This window comes from Chelonoidis abingdonii, chromosome 1 (genome assembly GCF_003597395.2).
Source record: "Chelonoidis abingdonii isolate Lonesome George chromosome 1, CheloAbing_2.0, whole genome shotgun sequence".
NCBI classification, from domain to species: domain Eukaryota; kingdom Metazoa; phylum Chordata; order Testudines; family Testudinidae; genus Chelonoidis; species Chelonoidis abingdonii.
The window spans coordinates 75,697,783-75,718,139 of record NC_133769.1 but is presented as its reverse complement, the minus strand read 5'-3'; the positions used below and the strand labels follow the sequence as shown (position 1 = coordinate 75,718,139).

The window sequence follows — 20,357 nt, the reverse complement described above, 5'->3', positions numbered from 1 at the left end:
TGATATACTATCCTTTAAATAAATGATTGGCTTTTATCTCATTTGATAGCATAAAACACCATGATTTCATATCGAAATTATACTTTACAATCAATTCAATTTGTAAAGTACTTTGAGAGCCTCACATGAAAGGCATTATATAAATGCTAAGTATTCTCATTAGCAGATGGATAGATATAATAGAGACTAGATTATATCAGCACTAAATATGTAATACTCTGAATTAAGGAAGTAATTTCCCCTAAGCAGATAACTGAGTAATAATGTGACAAAGACACCATATGCTGTACTTATGTGCGCACTTACATAGCAATGTTACTGTCCTACTAAGATCATATCGAGATGGAAATAGTGAGATAAGAACTCTCTGTTAACTTTAATATAGAACAGAAGATCTCATTCAAAGATTTCTTGCTGTGTACCTTATACAATGAAACACGATTGCATTTGCCATCTCTGACAAAAGAGTACTTGGCCTTCTACCTTTCAGTAAATTGTGCTAAGGCAAAACTGAACAATTAGCAAATCTTGCAAAGTAGGGATCACCGTTCACTGAAGTCAAAGGAACCAACATACAGTAAAGTAAATTACTAATTTAAATTATTGCCCCAAGTTTCATATACATATTGAATTTTCTGATTTAATTTTTAATTAAACAGGAAAGGAAGTTTAAACCATGTCTCTCTGTCTCCCATCTCTATGTGTGTATGTGTGTGTGTATTTCAATGCAGCTTCAGTTTGGTGTTTAGTTGCAAGTAATCTGTATTAAGAAAATTAGTTTTCAGAAAGGAATCCCATTATCTGTGTTGATGTATTTTTCTTACCTTCAGCAGAAAGACCTTGAACATTTACTCCTCTGGCTGCGAGAAAGCTAAGGCAGACATCAACATTCTCAATCTGAAATATTAACAGAAATAACAAGCAATTTAAGGCTATTTACAAAATGTACTAGAGTGAGAATGCAGAGAAGGGAGAAAAAGAGAATGGATACTTTACATTCATCACATACTACAGCTCTTTTCCAAAGTTTAAGAAGAATGATTACCGCTAATTGGAGCATTGCTATAAAGCTTTCATTGTCCACTTTGGTGCTTAAAAAACAATTCATAAAGGCCTGATCCAGAATGGCATGCTGACAGATCAGCAACCCACCTACTTAACATAAAAATGGATTTTGTACACTACATATAAGTAGCAATGAAAGCATCCATAGAGGATTAAACACTACGCGTGTGTCTGGAGGGGACTGCCTTAATGAAAGAATGTGAGCAAAAACATTCAACGAGTGTGCCAAAGAAAGTATTTGTCTGAGATGAAGTGTAATTTCAAGAAAATGATGATGTCACAGCAGAGTCCTTGTTTGTTTTTTCTTAATTTTTTTAAACTCATCTATTAGTATATTTTATGTTAAAGTTTCTCTAAAATATACTTCCTCAGTAAAGGTCATCATGATGTCTCCTGCCATGGTTGGTCCAGCACATTGCACAGATACCAAGCACAGCTGTAGATGACAGGAAAAGAAGCACAGAGCAAGAACAATATAACGATGACAATTCTGCCTGTAAAATGAACAATCCCAGAATAAATGTAATGACTTTTTCTTAATAGGTTAGGAAAATGGAAAGTTCCAAACCGTGTTTTTGTGTGTGTTCCAAACCGTGATCTTGGTTGTGTGTGTTTGTTTTTAATATTTCAGAAATCTTGAAACATTAAAGTAAACAACACATTTTAAGTAAATAACTTGGCAAGCAATGATTTGATCTGTCTGGTTAAATTTCTATCAAAAATGGGCAAAATGACATGGTGCCAGTGTCTTCTGCAGATTGGCTTTAAGTTTTCAACTAAAAAAAGTTGATGAAGACTGCATAAATAAAAGAAAAGGTTTAACCTATTTAAAATATGTATTGTTTACATCATCTAATTGTAAAGCATATCAAAAAATGAGTCACCCTTGTCTTAATATACAAACCTATAGGTAAGCTGGTAAATGCAATGAATTTTGTTTTCTTTGAACAGGCATCATTTGCACATTCACACATTTTACAGTAAGATTTATTGACACTTTTCTATGCACAAAGCACACGCGGGATAAATTATTAGCTGATTAAAAGGTGCTTAACCTAGAGATTATTTCTTTCCCAGACTAAGACAACACTATTTACCTGAGTAGCAATGCAAATAAATAAGGAGGAAGCCCTTAAATTATTCTGCATATCTCCCATGACTGCAGCTTTCCTACTATTTGAAAATAATATTTTATAAAATGAACAGAAACTTTCTGATTGCTTTCAAGAAGTGCACATTGAGGAAATTTTCTCTAAAACCTACACAGTCTCTTGTAACAAGTGGGCAATGTTTTTAAAGGTGAGAACATGTGCCAAAAATCTAGATGTCAGTGCTTCACCCAAAACAAATTACACTAAGCTAAGGCTGCGGAAAACAAACATTGATAACATAAGTTCCTTATGGATTGATCAAACAGTTTTCAGGAGCTACTACGGTATATAGGGAGTGATGAATAATCTCTTTTCTAGGTCCCTTTTTTCTACAAATAATATGCTAGCTAACAGTTTTTAAAATAAATATGTTTACACTAGAGTAAATCTGGAGTAACAACAATGAAGTCAATGGAATTACTCTATATTTACATCACTGTCAGATCAGAATATGGCCATTATTTCTGCCATTTTCTAAGATGTTAATGGAATTTACTTGGGATCATTTGGCATCATAGAAGGTAAAAACAAACTGGGTCATTTAAGGCTAAATCTTGAAAACAATTGAATGTGAGCATCTTTATCCCTGGGCATAATTTTTGTGCAGGAGGAGGCACTTAAACAATATAATTTTCATTCCTTATGCAAAAATACCTTTAAGAAATTCAACTTTATCAGGGAATTTAACACAGATCAAGATCTGTCTAGAGATGAGCTATAAAAAAGTTGAGTTCATCTTTCAACTTTCAGCTCAAACACTAAACTATTTGAAAGAAGCAAATTCTACCCTAATAGAAAGTCCTGGAGATTAAATTGGAAAAAAAAAATGGGACTTAGACTGAACGTTCAGCAACACCTATCTACAAAAAATTAAATCAAGGTTTCTTGACACACTATATGATGTTATCGAGACATATTTCGTAGCAATCGTATCCCCATTATAGTGGGATCAGGAGACTGTGGCTATAAAAATCTGAACTAATTTATTGGGAACACTTGCAGGCTCTGTCACCTAATGTGTCTTAGTTATTTTTATGTGGTGTGTATATATAGTTGGGAGTCTAAGCATATTTCATAAATATAATAGCCCTAATGGTAGTTTTTTAAAGCGTGATTATGGTCAAAAAAGAAACTATAAAAATGTCACCTAATTACTTCATATGTCTACTCCTTACAGCCTGTGTCTTGCATGCCACATCTGTTAAACTTAGCTGCAGAAGTAAAAAGTAAATTCCATTTTGCTTCTGATTCCTAAACAGAACTGTAAACTATGATTCCAGAACCATTAGTGTAGGTGATATTATATGAAGCAATAAGAACACAGCCTGGCTTTCAGACAATAGGTTGTGATTTCAGGTTAGCCTTATAGTCTGTTCTTGTTTTGACTTGCAAATTGAGCAAGTTTGATATGGGGGAGTCATTGATGAAGAATAAATCGGGAGCCCTGAAATGTAATTTTTACAGTCAGTTTTCTGGCAATAATTGCATTTTAATACAACTTTAGAGAACTGTTAGAGATTCAATAAGATACTGGTTAATACATTCTTGGAGTACTCACTTTCTTTCTCTTCCAGTCTAGAAAAGTTTGTTTTAAGGTATTCCCATTTGTAAGCTTTCAGTGTATCCATGAACATTACTTTAATTGCCGCCTTCTTGCCTTGGCTAACCACAGTTATTCTTTGAACTGACACCCCAACAGCCCTAAATACTTTTTATTCAAACTTACAAACAGATGAGAATAATTTTGCAATTACAAAAGTTCTAAGAGACCTCAACCAACTTCCACTCCTAAATGTTGTTTCAATCAAGAGTGGTATGGATCTCTGAACTCCATTTTTATTTAAGTAGCTAGTGATAGGGTTAAATAGGCAGAGACATAGCTTTGCTTCACACCAAGAGTGGAAAGTAGCACTCTATCTGCTTATGTCTCAGGAAGTGCAGTCTTTGCATTGTGACAAATATAATACATGTCATATAAACCTGACACAAACACCAGATATCCAAACTTTTTGTGCCCCACTTTCTTTACAGAAAATACTTTAGCCCTAACTATTAAGAAGGATGATGGTCCTCATTAGCATAACAGATATAATTAAAGTTACAGGGTATTCTAGCTGAACAGAACTTAGGGCTGCCAACTGTCTAATCACACAAACCCAAATACCCTTGCCCCAACCCCTACCCTGCCCTGAGGCCCTGCCCCACTCACTACATCACCCCTCCCTCCATCACTCACTCTCACTTTCATCAGGCTGGGGCAGGGAGCTGGGGTGGGAGAGGATGCAGGCTCTGGGCTGGGGCCAAGGGGTTCGGAATATGGGAAGGAGCTTCAGGCTGTACCTCAGGCAGAGAGTTGGGGTGCAGGAGGGGGTACAGGCTCTGGGAAGGAGTTTGGGTGTTGAAGGGGGCTCAGGCTGGGGCAGGGGATTAGGGTGCAGGTTCTGGGAGGGAGTTTGTGTGCTGAAGCGGGATCAGGCTGGGGCAGTATGTTGGGGTGCGGGAGGGAGTTTGGGTGCAGGAGTAGGCTCAGGACTGGGGCAGGGGGTTGGGGTGTGGGAAGAGGTGAGGGGTGTGGGCTCTGGCCAAGGAGCACTTACCTCAAGTGGCTCCCATCAGCAGCACAGTGGTGCTAAAGCAGGCTCCCTGCCTGCCCTGGCCCCACGTTTCTCATAGAAGCGGCCAGCACGACATCCCTGTGGCCCCTGGTTGGGGGGCTGAGGGGACAGGCGGCTTTGCACATTGCCTCCGCCCACAGGCACTGTCCCCACACTTCCATTGGCTGGGCTTCATGGCCAATGGATGCCACCAAGTCAGCGCTCAGCATGAAAGCAGCGGGTGGAGACCTCCTGGCCCCCCCCACCAGGGGCTGCAGGGACGTGCCAGCCACTTCTGGGAACATCGTGTGGCCACGGCAGGCAGGGAGCCTGCCTTAGCCCCAGTGCGCCAGCAGACTTTTAGCAGCCTAAAATCTCCTGGTTTGGCTTCAGTAGCCTCCGAGAGATAGAGTCCGATTCCGGGAGACACCTGGCGAAACCGTGCAGGTTGGCAATCCTAACAGAACCAGTTCAGGAAATGTAGTACTCAAGATTTGCAGGTAGGGAAACTGATTTCCACAGGAACACTAAACATGGGCCCAATTCTGCCAACAAAGGTGTACATATAAATGCGTGCAGGATCAGGCTTCCAGTGAACAACTTTGCGCCATTGTCACTAATTTCCCAAAGTGTTGGTCAGCCCATTTTATAAAAATAATACATTTTTGTCACTTCACAACCATAATTGTTTTTTAAACAAAGATTTTGATTTCGGAATCCCACAGTAATGGCTCAACATATTATACAATCTTTACATTCAGGTAGTCTGTATACTAAACAGTATTTTCAATCATCACTTCAGAATTTATCACATCATTTACAAAACAGAGCTCTTTATTAAAAGCCAGGGATGAATAGGTAACCATATAATAAATCCTTCATTGCCTATATATTAGATAGATGCAAACACATGCCATGTCAAAATCTAGTGCTACCAATGAGTCTGTATGCTTGACAATGAAATTAATTTTCAGAGTGCCCAAAAGTTTCTGTAATAATATAAATCTTCTTTCTTAAAATTCAACAATATCTGGGGCTGATTTTGAGACCTGGCTCCAATTTTGTGGACATACATAAACTCAGACAAAACTTCTGTAATTTAGAAACCAACCTGCTCCATGATCACAATCAGATAGCAGTGTCCAAATTATATTTTATTTAATGGAGCCTGCAAAGTTGTTCCCACAAAACGAGAGGCTGTTTCTAAAAATCAGGTCTTTTATCTTTATATTTTTGAAAATTGCTTATAAAAAATGCATGCTTTTATTTTTGTTTGTAGTCTTTAAAAATATCAGATGGCAAGGCTTACTGTAGATATTGGAAATGGATCCAACCAAGTCCCCACATCTAAATACCACTCAAAATTTAGGGAGTTCATAATTCAGATACAGATCTATTGTAGATAGGACCTATCCATCTCTAAGAAATATTCAGTAATATCACAAATATGATACACCTAATTATTATGTGTAATGCTAAAGAAGATAGATATTAAAATCTGCTGTAACAAATAAAGCATTGTAGATATTGTCTACTTTTTATGGGAAACATTGTGGCATTTTAGTATTCTATAATGGGGATCTCAAACTTCATTGCACCGTGACCACCTTCTGACAACAAAAATGACTACATGATCCCAGGAGAGGGAACCGAAACCTGAGCCTGCCCAAGCCCCACCACCCCGGGTTGGGGAGGGAGAGGAGGTCAAAGCCAAAATCTGAGCTCCATCACTCAGGCAGTGGGGCTTGAGCTTCGGCTTTGATCCTAGGCAGTGAGTGGGCTTTGGCCCTGGGCCCCAGCAAGTCTAGTGCCAGCCCTGGAGACCCCATTATAATGGGGTCATGACCCACAGTTTGAGAACCACTGCTCTATAGAAATAAATAACTACAGCAGATACTTCTCCACAAATGAATGACAATACCTAATACCAGCAGTTAGTAGATTTATGGGAATAGCTCATTTGTGGGATTGAAACTCATCAGTGACTCACTCTATAGAATATGTCTATTTATTATGATTGTTTTTGCTATTACTAAGACTAACTTTCATCTCCTTTGGTTGGCAGACAATGCTTTCTCCACTTCCAAGTTTAAATTGAACTGCAAGGTACTCATAAGACAAGTAATAATGACTAATAAAGCAGTATTTTTTTATATTTATATAAAGCTCTGATAAATCTCTGCATTTGATTAGCATGCCTTCTTCTGAAGCTCACAGCACACAGACAAAAATCTGCAAAGTTTCCTTACCTTAAAAGAACATACACAAAGAATGTGATTACTGCCTACATGCCTGTCTCTGTTAAACAGCCATGCTATGTTCTGGATTCCTGGAAGTGAAGTATGGAGGTGTCTTTGTAAATATGGTATCTTCTTGCTTAATACAGATCTGCTCCCCTGTGTATATTTCCAAATTATATATTTTTATTTTAATGATATAATAGATTTTTATTTCTTTTATTTCTGTTCGCCAACACATCTTTGGAGATTGAGCTGGGTTCTGTTCTGATTCACTTATTGAGCTCCAATTGCAGCACAGCTAAGGGAAATTAGTTAACAAAGGTATAACTGCTCTAAGACTTTATCTGTAGAAACTTTATTATAGGTGTGATGCACGAGAAGGGTGAACATAGCTTGACTTACAGGTTTCTCCTTGAGCTCACAGGGCTAGCAGCAAGAAAAAAATTTCAGCTTGCAAATGGAGAAAATTTGTTCTGGCAGTTACTGAAACTAACTAATCATGGAATGCCACATATACTTTCCTTAGTACAAGCACACTTCAATGCTATCAGGCATTGCAATTTTTTGAAGTGTAGGTCAACTCTGAAAAGTGATGTAAAAGTAGTATTGTGGAATTTTGTATATTTTATGCCACAGTGATTTCTAATGTGCTTTGCTTGCAAGTAAAGTTTTTTGTTTATTTCACATACCCCAACATATAAACCTGAGATCTGAAAGTCAAGTTTGGTTCTTTCCCTCTTATAGATCATTATCACTAATAAAAGTTGAACAGCCACCCTCATAAGCAACCTTACAAATTAAACCTGCAGGTATAATTAATGCAAAAATAGTAAACAGTTCTGCTGCTGTTAAACAAAATGGAATAGCATAGAGCTCATTCTCATTTAAGTTCTGTAGTGCTGAGAGGTCTGGAATGCAGTAAAAAATGTAGCTGGTCACTAGAATAAGCATATGATACTCTGAATATGCACAAGGAACAGATCTGTTGAGAAAGAAGATATCGTTTTTAACAGCTTCCTTTCAGTAAAACAGATTATTAGGAGGGGGAAAGTTTAGCCAGAATATCAGTGAAAGCACCTGACTAACATGTATTGGCTTGTGAAACTGTCTACCGGTAGAATACAAGAACGTCTATCACTTGGCATTTCACATTAGACTGGACAAAACTGTAATAAATATGCAAACGAAAAAATCCTGCACCGGAAGGGAGATAGAGTGGAAGAGCAAATAGATCGGACTCTGGAGTCAATTCTGTGATTGTCATTTAAAATACCTAATACATTGCATTATAGGAGATACACAGCTTCATTCTGGGATGAGTATATTTCTTGCTGCGTCACGTCAGTCACTACTCAACTATTCAATTTTTAATAAGTTCATAATAAAGTTTTAGGGCTCTGACAGCTTACTTGAATATATTCTAATGACACAGCTCCGTCTATGAAAAGGACAGAGCAATACTTTCTAATGTTAGCTACCAGAAGTAGAGTGATATGGTATTTCTTAATGTATTCAGAGCACATCCCTACTGCATCAGGGAGGCTAGTCAGCAATGTACCCAATGGAGACCCAGCCTTTAGGTTTTTCTATAGCAGCTGTTATTACTGTATCCAACTAAAGCACAGAATTCTGTAGCGATCACCCAAAGCATAGCAGTATCGCTACTATCTAATGTATTATTATGGACCATTACTGTAACCATTGTAGAACTATTTTTATTAAAACAAGGGAATAGTGTCTGATGTGGATCTGCCTGACTTGGAAATAAGAGTACAAAGCTCAAAAATTAGACAATTAAACTAATACTATTTGTTTTCAGTCAGAAATATGCACAGGGTCCAATCCTAGTGCATGAGTCCCTGTATCCTGTACATCCATTACAGGCCTACTGCTTGAAGCAGTGAGCCCTGGAAAGAACAGGAAAATATTTCAAGGGTGGGGATGGCCTATATTGTAATCACCACTTAAATTGGACAGTGCAACATCACTTTTGGCTAGGTCACATATACACTCACATTCATATACAAACTTATTCTCTTTTTTGGCCTAGCCCACTTTAAGCCATTCTGGAGTATTCAAAAGCAGTATCTTTGCTCACTTTTTTTTTTTCCATTGGCTCACACACTGCACACGTGTGTCTTGCTGGCAATGCCTTTGTGGTGTGGGAAACACCCACATTTTTAGTTTGCCTTATAACTTTGTTCATTTTGGGAGCCTTTTTTCAGCTTGTTTCCCTGTTATGCAAACTTATGTTTCACTAACATGCAGAATACTTATTTTACCTTTTCTTTAAATGTGTAGAAAATTGTAAAGGTACAATCATAAAGAGAAAAGTATTAGCAATTCTGTATTCACATTTTTTGTTATTAGATTAGAATAATCAACAGCAGACCAAATACACCACACAGCTGACATATGAGTCTGAAGGCTTTTAACATCATATAGTTTCCCGAGGTGTTACAACTACATGTGCTAAATAAACTAGTCAGAGCTCTACTATTTTCTCCTTTGGGGTAGTGGTGGTGAGGGGACACTGAAGTAGCAAGCAAACAAGCTATAGAAGAAAACACAGTGTGCTATTCTAATTACACTGTGTTTGCATGTGCGCACACGCACATATTATGGTTTTGTCAGTATGAGTTTTGGGCCTGATTCTCTGTTACTGAGATAAATTGAGTGTGTGACTCTGCTGAAGTCAACAGAGTCACACTAACATAAAACTAGTATAATGGAATGGAAAATCAGACCAATTTTTTTTTTTTTTTACTTCTTTTATCTGTCCACCCTTATGAGCCAGACTTTCAACTCAACTCAGGTTGCATTTAGGCACCTACATAAGGTGGCCTGATTTTCAAAACAGCTCAGGACTGAGAAGTTCCTATTGTTCTGGATGTGAAAACGGGGTGTTCAGCTCTTTTGAAAGTTTGCCAAGTCATTTTATAGAAATCTGGAAAGTGTAAGGCAACTTAAATATAGGGGTCACACCCATTCCCCATACAATACAGCTGCTTCTCTTCTTGAAAATGTACGTTAAGTGTAAATAACTAGGAATTATTGGAAGTCATTAAAAGGATTGGCCTCATCTTTCTTAAAAGTTACAAAAGATCTCTCTCTGTCACGTACTCCATCTCCTTTGGTGGTGTTGGTGCTTTCACCTATTCTTCACAGGAATTATGTCTCTAAGGTTCATTTACCAAAAAGGTGTAAAATGTTCCTATTGTATCTGGCATTTTTATTATTAATTTATTTATGATAGCTCCTACTACGTGCTAGGTGCTTTCCACATATTCAAGAAGGGCTGGTCCCTGCTGTAACAAGTATTTTTACGCCATCTCTTTTCTATACTAAGTCATAAGATAAGGAGTAAAGCTCAGGAACTTCAGGACACAACACAGAGTGGATTTCTGATCCTCTTTCTTACAAATGTTACAGTGCATCTAGCTGGCTGGGTATACTGTATAGTGTACACTAGTTTAACAGGCATAAAAGATCTGAAAGTGAGCTAGTTTCAAACTTGTGAAAATGACTAATTTCATATTGATCTCACTTCTTTAAAATGAGTGTTCTTATCAACATAGCACAATGGAAGAAAGTTTTAGATCCCCAAACAAAACTTCTTAAATTGCTTTTGCTTTCATCAATGCCCCCTCTTTAAAAAGTACGTACCTAATGTAATCAAGGTTATTACGAAAATCAGTAAATACTTCCAAATAGGAACTCATGGGGAAAAAAAACCATGATCCAAAGCCTTGAATCTGTCCTGAAGTTCTACAAAACCTACTCTGTTCTCACTGAGGAATCTTCAGGTACCATGATTACTGCGTCCAGGGTCTGTATGCCAAGGGAAACTTCTATGCATGGATTTTCCTATGCTGAGCAGCCTCTGCAGCACTGTTCCCTTTGCCTAGGAGTGTGCAGAGTGCTCTCCATGGAAATATGGATTCATGCTATTGAGGGGTGGGGTTGGTGAGTGGTGTGGAGGGGCAAGGTTGGAGACACATATGTGTCCAGTAAAATTTGCACAAAGATAGGGACAGATCAGAATACATTATTAGAAGATTTTAAAATAATCTAATTTCTTAATCAAGGGTTCCATTTCCAATGGCCCCCCCAATAATGTCATTTGGATATTAAATGTATTTTTGCAATTTTGCTGGAAGACAATGTTCAGTCTGAGTGGGTGATGTACATCTGCAAACCCATCTTTTTAGCAGCTGTTGTTGGTTCTACTGGGAGATGTTAAGTTGGTTCTGCTTACTCGCTGGTGCAGGTGGCCTGTTACCTCACCAGGATACAAGGGACATAGGAGAATCATTCTATGGAAATTATAATACTTTTCTGGATGTTAGGTATACCCTATTGACACTCCCTGTTCCCTAACAAAGTCTTTATTTACTAATGGAATAATTAAGGAAGCATTTAATGAAAATATGCAGCACTGAACTACCCAAGTAATGTTAACCCAAAAGCCTGTTCCAATTTCAGCCAGGGGCTTTAAATAAAGAAAGTCTACACAAATTAAAAATAAAGTTATTGGAAGCTTTGGGGGGAGAAAATTCCCCTTAGAGAATAATAACTACTGGTATGTGGAAGGTCTTGAAGGCAAAATTTTTGAGGAAATGATGAAGGAGTTATTTAAAATCCACATACCTTCCACTTCCATCTCCAGCAGATATTAAAAAGAAATATGTGACCCAAATTCATCCACCTTACACTTCCAATGCAAAATTTTAACCATGACCCCAGCAATGTTAAAGCAAATTAACTCCCCAAATACTTGGACTGTGCAATAGGCAGATGTACTGATCTGTTCACATAAGAATGTAAAAGGTCACTTGGAAGGATAGAGTGCAAGTTGTATGAAGCACAACATTCTCTGCTTAGATCTTCACTGTACAGCAGAAACATGTTTATCCAATGTAACTGGGACCAGGACCAGATCAGATAATCAAAAATTCAGATAATCCAGAGATTATCTAAAAGCCACAGGAAAGATTGCCCGCTTCTGGACCCATGTACGCTGGTTGTTCGGTTAATATGGAGGGTCGGCTGAATGCAGTTCTACTGTAGTTCCCTATGTTGGTATTTTACTCTGTGTACATGTGTGGAATTTCTCTTATTGTCAGTGAAAAAGCTGCACATATAGGAAGGGCAGAAAATTGAAGATAAATACTACTGTAAGGAACTGTGAGATATTTTTCTTAAGGAGATTACATGGTTCATAGATTCATTGGGGCTACTGTGATCATTTGGTCAAACCTCCTCTTTGAAACAGGTCATCGAGCATCCCTGAATTAATTCATTTGAGCTATAATGTCTTTTAGAAAAATATCCAATTTTGATTTTAAAATTCCCAGTGATGTAGAATCTTCCTCAACCCATGGTAAATCGTACCAGTTGTTAACTACCCTCGCTGTTAACAATTTGCACCTCATTTCTAGTCTGAATTTGTCTTGTTTCAACTTCCTGTCATTGGATCTTATTATGCCTTTGTCTGCTAGACCGAAGAGTCTTCTATCAAATATTTGTTCTGCATGATCCAGTCACCCCTTAACCTTCTTTTAGTTAAACTAAACAGATGGAGGTCCTGAAGTCTATCACTATAAGGCCACGTCTAGACTACGCGCCTGATTGGCGCGTTAAAATCGATTGCTCGGGGATCGAAATATCGCGTCTGGTCTGGACGCGATATCTCGATCCCAGAGAGTGCTTAGATCGATTCTGGAACTCCAGCTAGACGACCGGACTTCCGGATTTGACACAGCGAGCCGTGCGGATCGATCCCGCGCGGTGAAGACGGGTGAGTAAATTGATTTTAGATATTCGATTTCAGCTACGCTATTCTCGTAGCTGAAATTGCGTATCTAAAATCGATTTAATCTCGTAGTGTAGACCTGGCCTCAGTCATGTTTTTCAATCCTTTAATCATTCTTGTGGCTCTTCTCTGAACTCTCTCCAATTTATCAACATCCTTGATGTTGAACCTTGGACACCAGAACTAGACACAATACTCCAATAATGGTCATACCAGTACCAAATACAGAAATAATATAGGTTCCCTGCTTGCACTCAGTATTTCTGTTTATATATCCTAGGACTGCATAAGTCCCGTTTGGCCATGGTGTTACACTGGAACCTCATGTTTAAACAGAAGCAGATACAAAAAATAGAAGCACTTTGTTATTTCAGTGAGTCTGCCTATAGCATTTAGTAGTTATACAATGCCTCTCTTTCAGTTAGGTATCTTTATCTAAATATTTATGGAGATTAACCAGCTTCAGAAAAGTGGAAGGCATCATACAGATGCACCTCTTACTCTGTTAAACAAAATTCCTCTCCACTAGGTCAAAATGCAGACTATAATAGAGTGCCTATGGAGAAGATTTAATTAAACCTTTGAGGGCATTTCAGTTCTCTCCTCCCTGACCATTTAGTATAGCAACTGCATTCAGCACACCAGAAAAAGCATCTTTTAAAAGGAATGGTAATGTCAATCAGTGGCAGGATGAATCTTTGCAGGATACATAAACAGATAAAACTATAAAAGCACTTTATTCCTAGACGTCTTGTGAACTTTGCAAATGGAATCCATCTCAATCCCCTTTTTGCTTTCTACCCACTCACTGCTGATTATATTGGAAGTTACAATACTACAGCATGTGGAGGAGAGACATTGACAATTTAATATTTTCGACTGACTTGCCCTTTGGATTTCATAAGAATCAAGCTTGATTTTTTTTTTAATTACACATATTCACCTGTCAGTTTTCAGTGTAATTGTACTTCACACTTTAGACCTGTGATTGACTCTGCAAACGTTCAGTTACACTTATAGCCAACAAATAATCATTCCTACAACATGCAAACTCCTGAGCCTCAAATATATGAAAAAAAACCCCCACCACTGAGCTCATCAGATGAAAGGTCCTACATAATACTTATTAATTAGTCATAATCTCTAAATATTCAAAGCATTGCACAGAGAGTTGTTTACTGAAATCTAATTACATCTCATACAGACCTATGGTCACATGGCTGGTTTTCTGACTCTAACCTATACAGAGCTCTCAGAAACCTTTAAGGAAAAACAGAGCTTAACCAATGTCATTGGCTTCTTTTTAAGTTCAGTCTTCATGTTATTGATTCAAATAAAACTGAAACTTAATTTTTCTTTTAAGAGGTGCAAAACCACATTAAATAAAAGAGATGGCAAAGTTTACCAAAAGAAATCCAAATTTAAATCAGAAACCCACAAAAGCCAAGTGTTCAGATGGAAGGCTCAAATTCTAGTCTTCAATCATGCCATTGTACCTAAGTGTTGTTCAATATTCAATATGTTCAATATCTGAAAACTTTGTATAAAGAACACTCTAATCTGCCACATCTCTTCACTATAAAGAGTTAAAATAGCTTACACATATAAACCAACCCCTGCAGTGCATCCGTCTACCTACATTTTCATCTCATGCTCATCAACAGGCTATCTGAGCACCCTTTGTCGAGTTTCACTCTTAACACAGAGTTTTGTGCCTAAAATCCTAGTGAAGGGGAAAATTCAAAGTTCTGTTTCATAAACAGTATGCTCATAAGTCTGAGAATGAAATTCTGGCCCCATAAAATTAATGGGAGTTTTGCACTGATTCAGTAGATCCATGATTACTCCTTGGATGCTTAGCCAAAAATGTTATCATAATCTTCTGAAGCACTTGAGTTACCTGGAGGTACAAGCAACCACATTGTGTGTTGTCACTTTCACTTCTAGCCATAGCCAAGGTTAGCATATCTATGTGAAGTGCATGAATGTAAAAATCTTTGAAATAGTTCTCCAAACATTTTCACACCCCAAAATCCAGTAGGCGTTATTAAAAGTGAAGTATTTGGACCACATCTTCAGCTATGCCAATTTTCACTATGTAAGGAAAGGACTGCTTATCACAGAAAGTCCAAAGACCTTAGAGGTCCAAAGGGAGGCCCAAGATTCATTTGTAAAAACTAAGTATACCTAAACACCTACATCTTCCATACACCATTGCTGATGCTGTATATAGAAACCTGGGTGATTGCTCCTGCAAAAAGCTAGTTTAGGGACCTAAGGAAGAGAAGTACTGAGCCAGAACAGCAGAAGTGACCAAAGTGTCAAGAGAACTGCAGGGATCTTATGCTTTCAACATGTGAGATCTTGATATGATCAAGTCCAAACGTGAGCCTTACCTTTGACTGACTCTGAACTACAACAGTGAAACTAATACATATCCAGACACTGCGTCAGAGCCTCAGGTGCGGTAAATCAGTATAGTCCCATTTACTTCAATGAAGCCATGCTGGTTAACACCAGCTGAGGATCTGGCCCATGCCTCTTCAAACCATGACATGACTGTTTTAAATACTCCTATGACACCAGAAAGCTGGCAAATAATGTATATGTTTATTTAAAAAGAAAAGTGGTACTAGTCAATTGTAACTGAGATCTTGTGTACTAAGTTTTAGGTCAGAGCAAATTTTTATAGTAAGTTACATAAAAAGTAAGAAGATTCAATTTATATTGTTATGAACATGGTCAAAAGCCCTTATATGGAGGGGAATTAATGAACTCTGCTGAAATAAAACGACTTTGTGATAACTTGTCTATGACACTAGCAGATTAACTCAATTTAAATATATCTTTGTACTGCATAACCTAGTCGTATTTCCCACAGTGGGGTTATACATTGTAATATAGTTCCTTAATGTTTACATTCAAGTCTAAAAGAATCACACAAGCATTTGATGAAACCTGACATGTAATACAAGCCAGTTACGACATACTGTAAAAAAAAGTTGTTTTGAAATGATTTTCTGTTTTCTTGTAAAGCTTGAACTTGTATCTTTGAAGTTCACTTAAATATCATACTTTTTATCGGATATTTTTAAATATGCTATGCATTCAAGACATTCCCAGTATTCATAACATGCTACTTATTTTTTTCACTATACAAGATCATAAAGATATACCACTATGTAGAGACATATTTACTATAATCCTTCTGCTACTATATTGGGAGAAATGTATTCACTGCTGTAACCAACAGGTGCTTTCTAAAATACTTTCCATAGTTCTTCTGTATGTTCATGATCAACTTAAAGTGTATTTTAATATACGACACTATATAGGATGAGTGTTTTCTCTATCTTCACTGAAACTGAGACATGATTTTTTCATTAAATAGCTGCTGACTTATACTCAGGATTAAACGTGTTCAAATGGCAAGCAACTCAAACCCCGAAAATAAAGGGCTAATGAGTGCATGTGCTTCCTCTTTAATGATCAGTGCACTGTTTTCTAGCACATGATATCCAGGATGTGTTCCTGCTGAGCATTTTCTTTTATGACATCACACAATCAGATGTGAGCAATTCAGTGGAATATGTAGCTCACAGTTTGGTGCGAATGAATAACTGAGTCGCTTTGTGAAGAGAAATTGTCAAAAATCCTGTGGTTCTTTTAAAGTTCTCTGATCTCATATGGTTGCACAGAGGACTGCTTGCTTCAGCGCAGAATAAAGGGTTCCAGGAAAAACAAAAAAAAACCCCAAAACACTAAAACAAAACAAAACAAAAACCCCTAAAGCAGGATTATAATCGTATCAGACAAATAATGATTAAAAATGGCAAAAATGAAACAGACAGAACTAAAATTCAGTACTTCCTTTCTCAAAGAACGTGTGTGCCTACATGTTTGTGTCTGTTGGATACACATATATTATTATAGACGGCGCTGGCAGCAAAAGCTACAGCCAAGTTTCCTAATATTTTCCATTATAATGCTGTTGTCAGGTGCTTATAATTTTGAGAAACTTTAGCCATTTGGCCTGAAATTTCCCATGTTTGGGTGCCTGGCTCAGACTGATTTTTTTTTATTATTTTTTGGTGTGGAAAGTTTCAGCAAAAGCATCAGAGATTAGATGAGAATTGGGAAAAAATACATTGTTACTGCTCATGTTTAACCTTTCTTACAGCTGTTGAATCTTAGTGCCAGCATGCTTTGGAACGGGAATTGACTTAGGATCAGCAGGGAGATCAACCTAGAATTAGAGAGTTGTTTTTTGCTGTGTCCATTAAAAGCCACCAAAATTTGGTACAGTTATAGGACTTTGAAAATCAGTTTGTACGTGTGCAGTAGATACTTGTCAGAGGCTGGCAGCTAAATCCTCGGAACAATTTGTCAGCACTAAGCATGCCCTAGTCTGCAATGGCTCTTCCTAGTAGCTGGAGAATGCTGGAACCGAGAGCAGGAAGCTAGTCCTTCCTGTGCTGTCAATGCTACTGCTGCTGGTGTCCAGGGGAAAGAAGAGTCTATAACCACTAGTTCAGATGACCTGTCAGAATCTAGTAGAGAATCTGTATTTTGACCCTTAACATTTCTCTGTTGTAAGCATGTATCTGTGAAAGTCACTGGCAAGCACGTATCTGTTTTACACATACCACCCCTTCTAGTGCCTGGCCCACATAGAGAATACCAGTTACCCTGTTAGATCCAGTACTAGAGGTGTGTGCTGTGGCTCTAAAGGCTTTTACCTTGCTGATGAACCCTGTGGGCACCAATATGTTTCCACATGGTGGAATGTCGTCTTCTTTTTTAAACACACAAAAACTACATTAAGAGAATACTAAGTTTATTAAGTCAAGCACTAAGACGTTAAGAAATGCCAGACTTAACATTGCCTATGCAATTTGAATTTTGCTTCCTTGTGCATATGCTCTGTGATACAGTATTTAAGACCTTTAACCACATTTGAGGAGTTGACTCGGGAGCAAGCCAGAACAGGTTTAATTTCTAGGATATATACAATTTTGATTGAAAAATATGTTGATAAGAAAACAACTGAGATGAAAAAAATTGGAGAGGGATTCTGACAAAGAAGTTGATCTAGATGAGGTGGGTCTCTTAATGGGAAAACTGCCCTGGAGAACTGGATTCTATCTCTGCCTCCGAGTCCCCCTGTGACGCTGGTCAAGTCCTTTAACCCAAACTCTTCACAAGTGGCCACTAATTTTCTGAATGCCCAATATGAGATGTTTAGTTCTAGATTTGCACAAGTGATGAGCACTCACAACTGCAATTGAAGTGAGAGCTGTGCTCTGAACATATGAAATTCTAGACAAATGCTAAGTACTCCGAAAAATCAGGCCCCAGTGTCTCAAACTGGCACCCAAATTAATGGAGACTTTTCCCAATATTGAAAAGCTGTCCATTCTGTGTACTGAATCAGGCAAAGATCATATGGAAAAACAGTATGTGATCACGTAATTTAAGACTGTATCACGGTGCAAATATACATAAAAGGGACATGTTAATGTTATCTGGACATCCTTAATTGTGGCATTTCCTGACCTTTGACTTCAGAATGTAAACATTCATTTAAAATAAAAATATTTTGTACAATATTCATGCATACACATTGTGAACATGGTGCATATTGAGGACTTTAAGCAGAACTTTTATTTCAATAGCATTGGTGAATTACTGTACTAAGTCTGTATTATATTATTCTAAGTATATAATTGATATTTAATGGAATCAGTTCTATTTCTTTGTGGACAAACTATACATGTAACTATTTGAATTTTTCTACAGCCCACTAAGCATATGCTTGGTGACTTGATCATTAAAAGGAGACAATGGTGATTTTTACCAAGCAACTCTGAGTTTAGATTCCTGGCCAAATTGGTAAATGCATTGATGAGTTTGATGGAGCAATTCAGCCTGATTTAGGTATATAACAGTTTCAGCTGAAAGAGAGACAAAAGGCATCTTTCAGCCCCAATTCTAATTCCCTCTAATTCACCAGTTTTGTTGGCCAATGTTGGATGACAATATACATCTCTGACAGATTTCCCCTGTAAAGGAAAATACCATAGATGCTAATGAAACTGTTTTAATTTCTGCCTCATTGTACAGAAAGGATACTCAGTTTTCCAGTATCCTGACTGTAGATGATCAGAAATCATTTCCTACCAAGCAGGGGCATGCACAAGGGGGGACAAGCCTCCCAATAATTAACAGCAGCAAATAGTTCCTCCAGCCCCGGGGCTGCAGCAGGGAAAGCATTCTCTTCCAGCCCTGGAGTTGCGGTGGGAACTGACAGCTCCTCTGGCCCTGGGGCCATGGTAAGGGCACAGAACGTGACCCCCCTCAAAAGCAGCGAAATTTAAATTCCTGTGCATGATCCTGCAACCAAATGAGACCAACAAATATAGCTTCCACACCTTCTTACCTTCCCAATCAGTGCAATGCCCTTCTTAATTTATAGCTATACAATGCCCATAGACAAAATCATATTGGTTTCAGCGCATACAATTCTGAACAGGAATTCCTCTATGCTCCTAGCCTGTTCTATAGCTATAGTCTAGAAGCCACTATTTAGAAGAGATGTTGGCTTTTAAGAAGTGGGAAAAAGTCCATATTCAGACATTGCAGTGATGAAGTCATATAACTATGCAGGATAGATAGGGGGAACTGCCCTGCTGTTTGAACAATACTGATATTGTGGCCTCTCTTAGAGAACTTGTGAGTGATCCCTTTTCATGTGCCTCTAGACGCATCTCAAACAGTAAAAATTTCTAAGTTATTTTAAAAACGTACAAGAGACCCATTCAGCCCAGTGGTCTTTGCCCTGCTGGTAGGAAAATAGATTTCCTTGTTATGCTTTCCAAAATGGACACTCGTAAAACTTCAGACTGCTCTGCTGTTAACTGGGATAAACTTGGTGCTAATATTTGGGTCTTGAAGTGTAGGTCTTCTGAAAGTCACTGCTAGGGCCGGCACCAGCCCACCAAGCAAGTGCTTGGGACGGCCAATGGAGAGGGGCGGCATGTCAGGCTCTTCGGCGGCGGGTCCCTCACTCCCTCTCAGAGCAAAGGACCAGCCGTCAAATTGCCGCCGAAGACTGAAGCGGCGGCAGTAGAGCTGCAGAATGCGATCGTGGCTTTTTTGTTGTTGTTGTTGCTTGGGGCAGCAAAAACCCTGGAGCTGGCCCTGGTCACTGCATAAAAAGGCACCATTTTGCTTAGTGGATCTGCACCTTTTGTGTACCCAGAATCATACTTCCTTACAACAGTGTCTAAACCAAATTTCTACTGCTTTTTTACTCATGTTAGCACTGCAGAGCCAACACAGCTGAGAGAGAAAGCTGGATTCTAGAATTTCTTGCATACTTCTACAAAATTCCAATTACCGCCAATTGTGTACATCTGTGCAAATCACTGAAAGCATGGGGTTATTCAAGAAACACAGGGGACAGAATTAGAAGGCAAGGAGGTTGCACAAG

The 20,357-nt window shown here is 38.2% G+C and overlaps 1 protein-coding gene across 9 annotated transcripts in view; it reads right to left on the bottom strand.

Annotated features, from left to right (window-relative positions):
- The window catches only part of NAV3 (neuron navigator 3), an 859,499-nt gene that overhangs the window by 226,636 nt on the left and 612,506 nt on the right, over positions 1-20,357 (bottom strand). For all 9 annotated transcript variants that reach the window (XM_075066761.1, XM_075066765.1, XM_032798953.2 and 6 more), the window contains one exon: positions 825-897. In XM_075066761.1, coding sequence (XP_074922862.1) covers positions 825-897 — 73 coding nt within the window. The remainder of the gene's footprint in view (positions 1-824; positions 898-20,357) is intronic.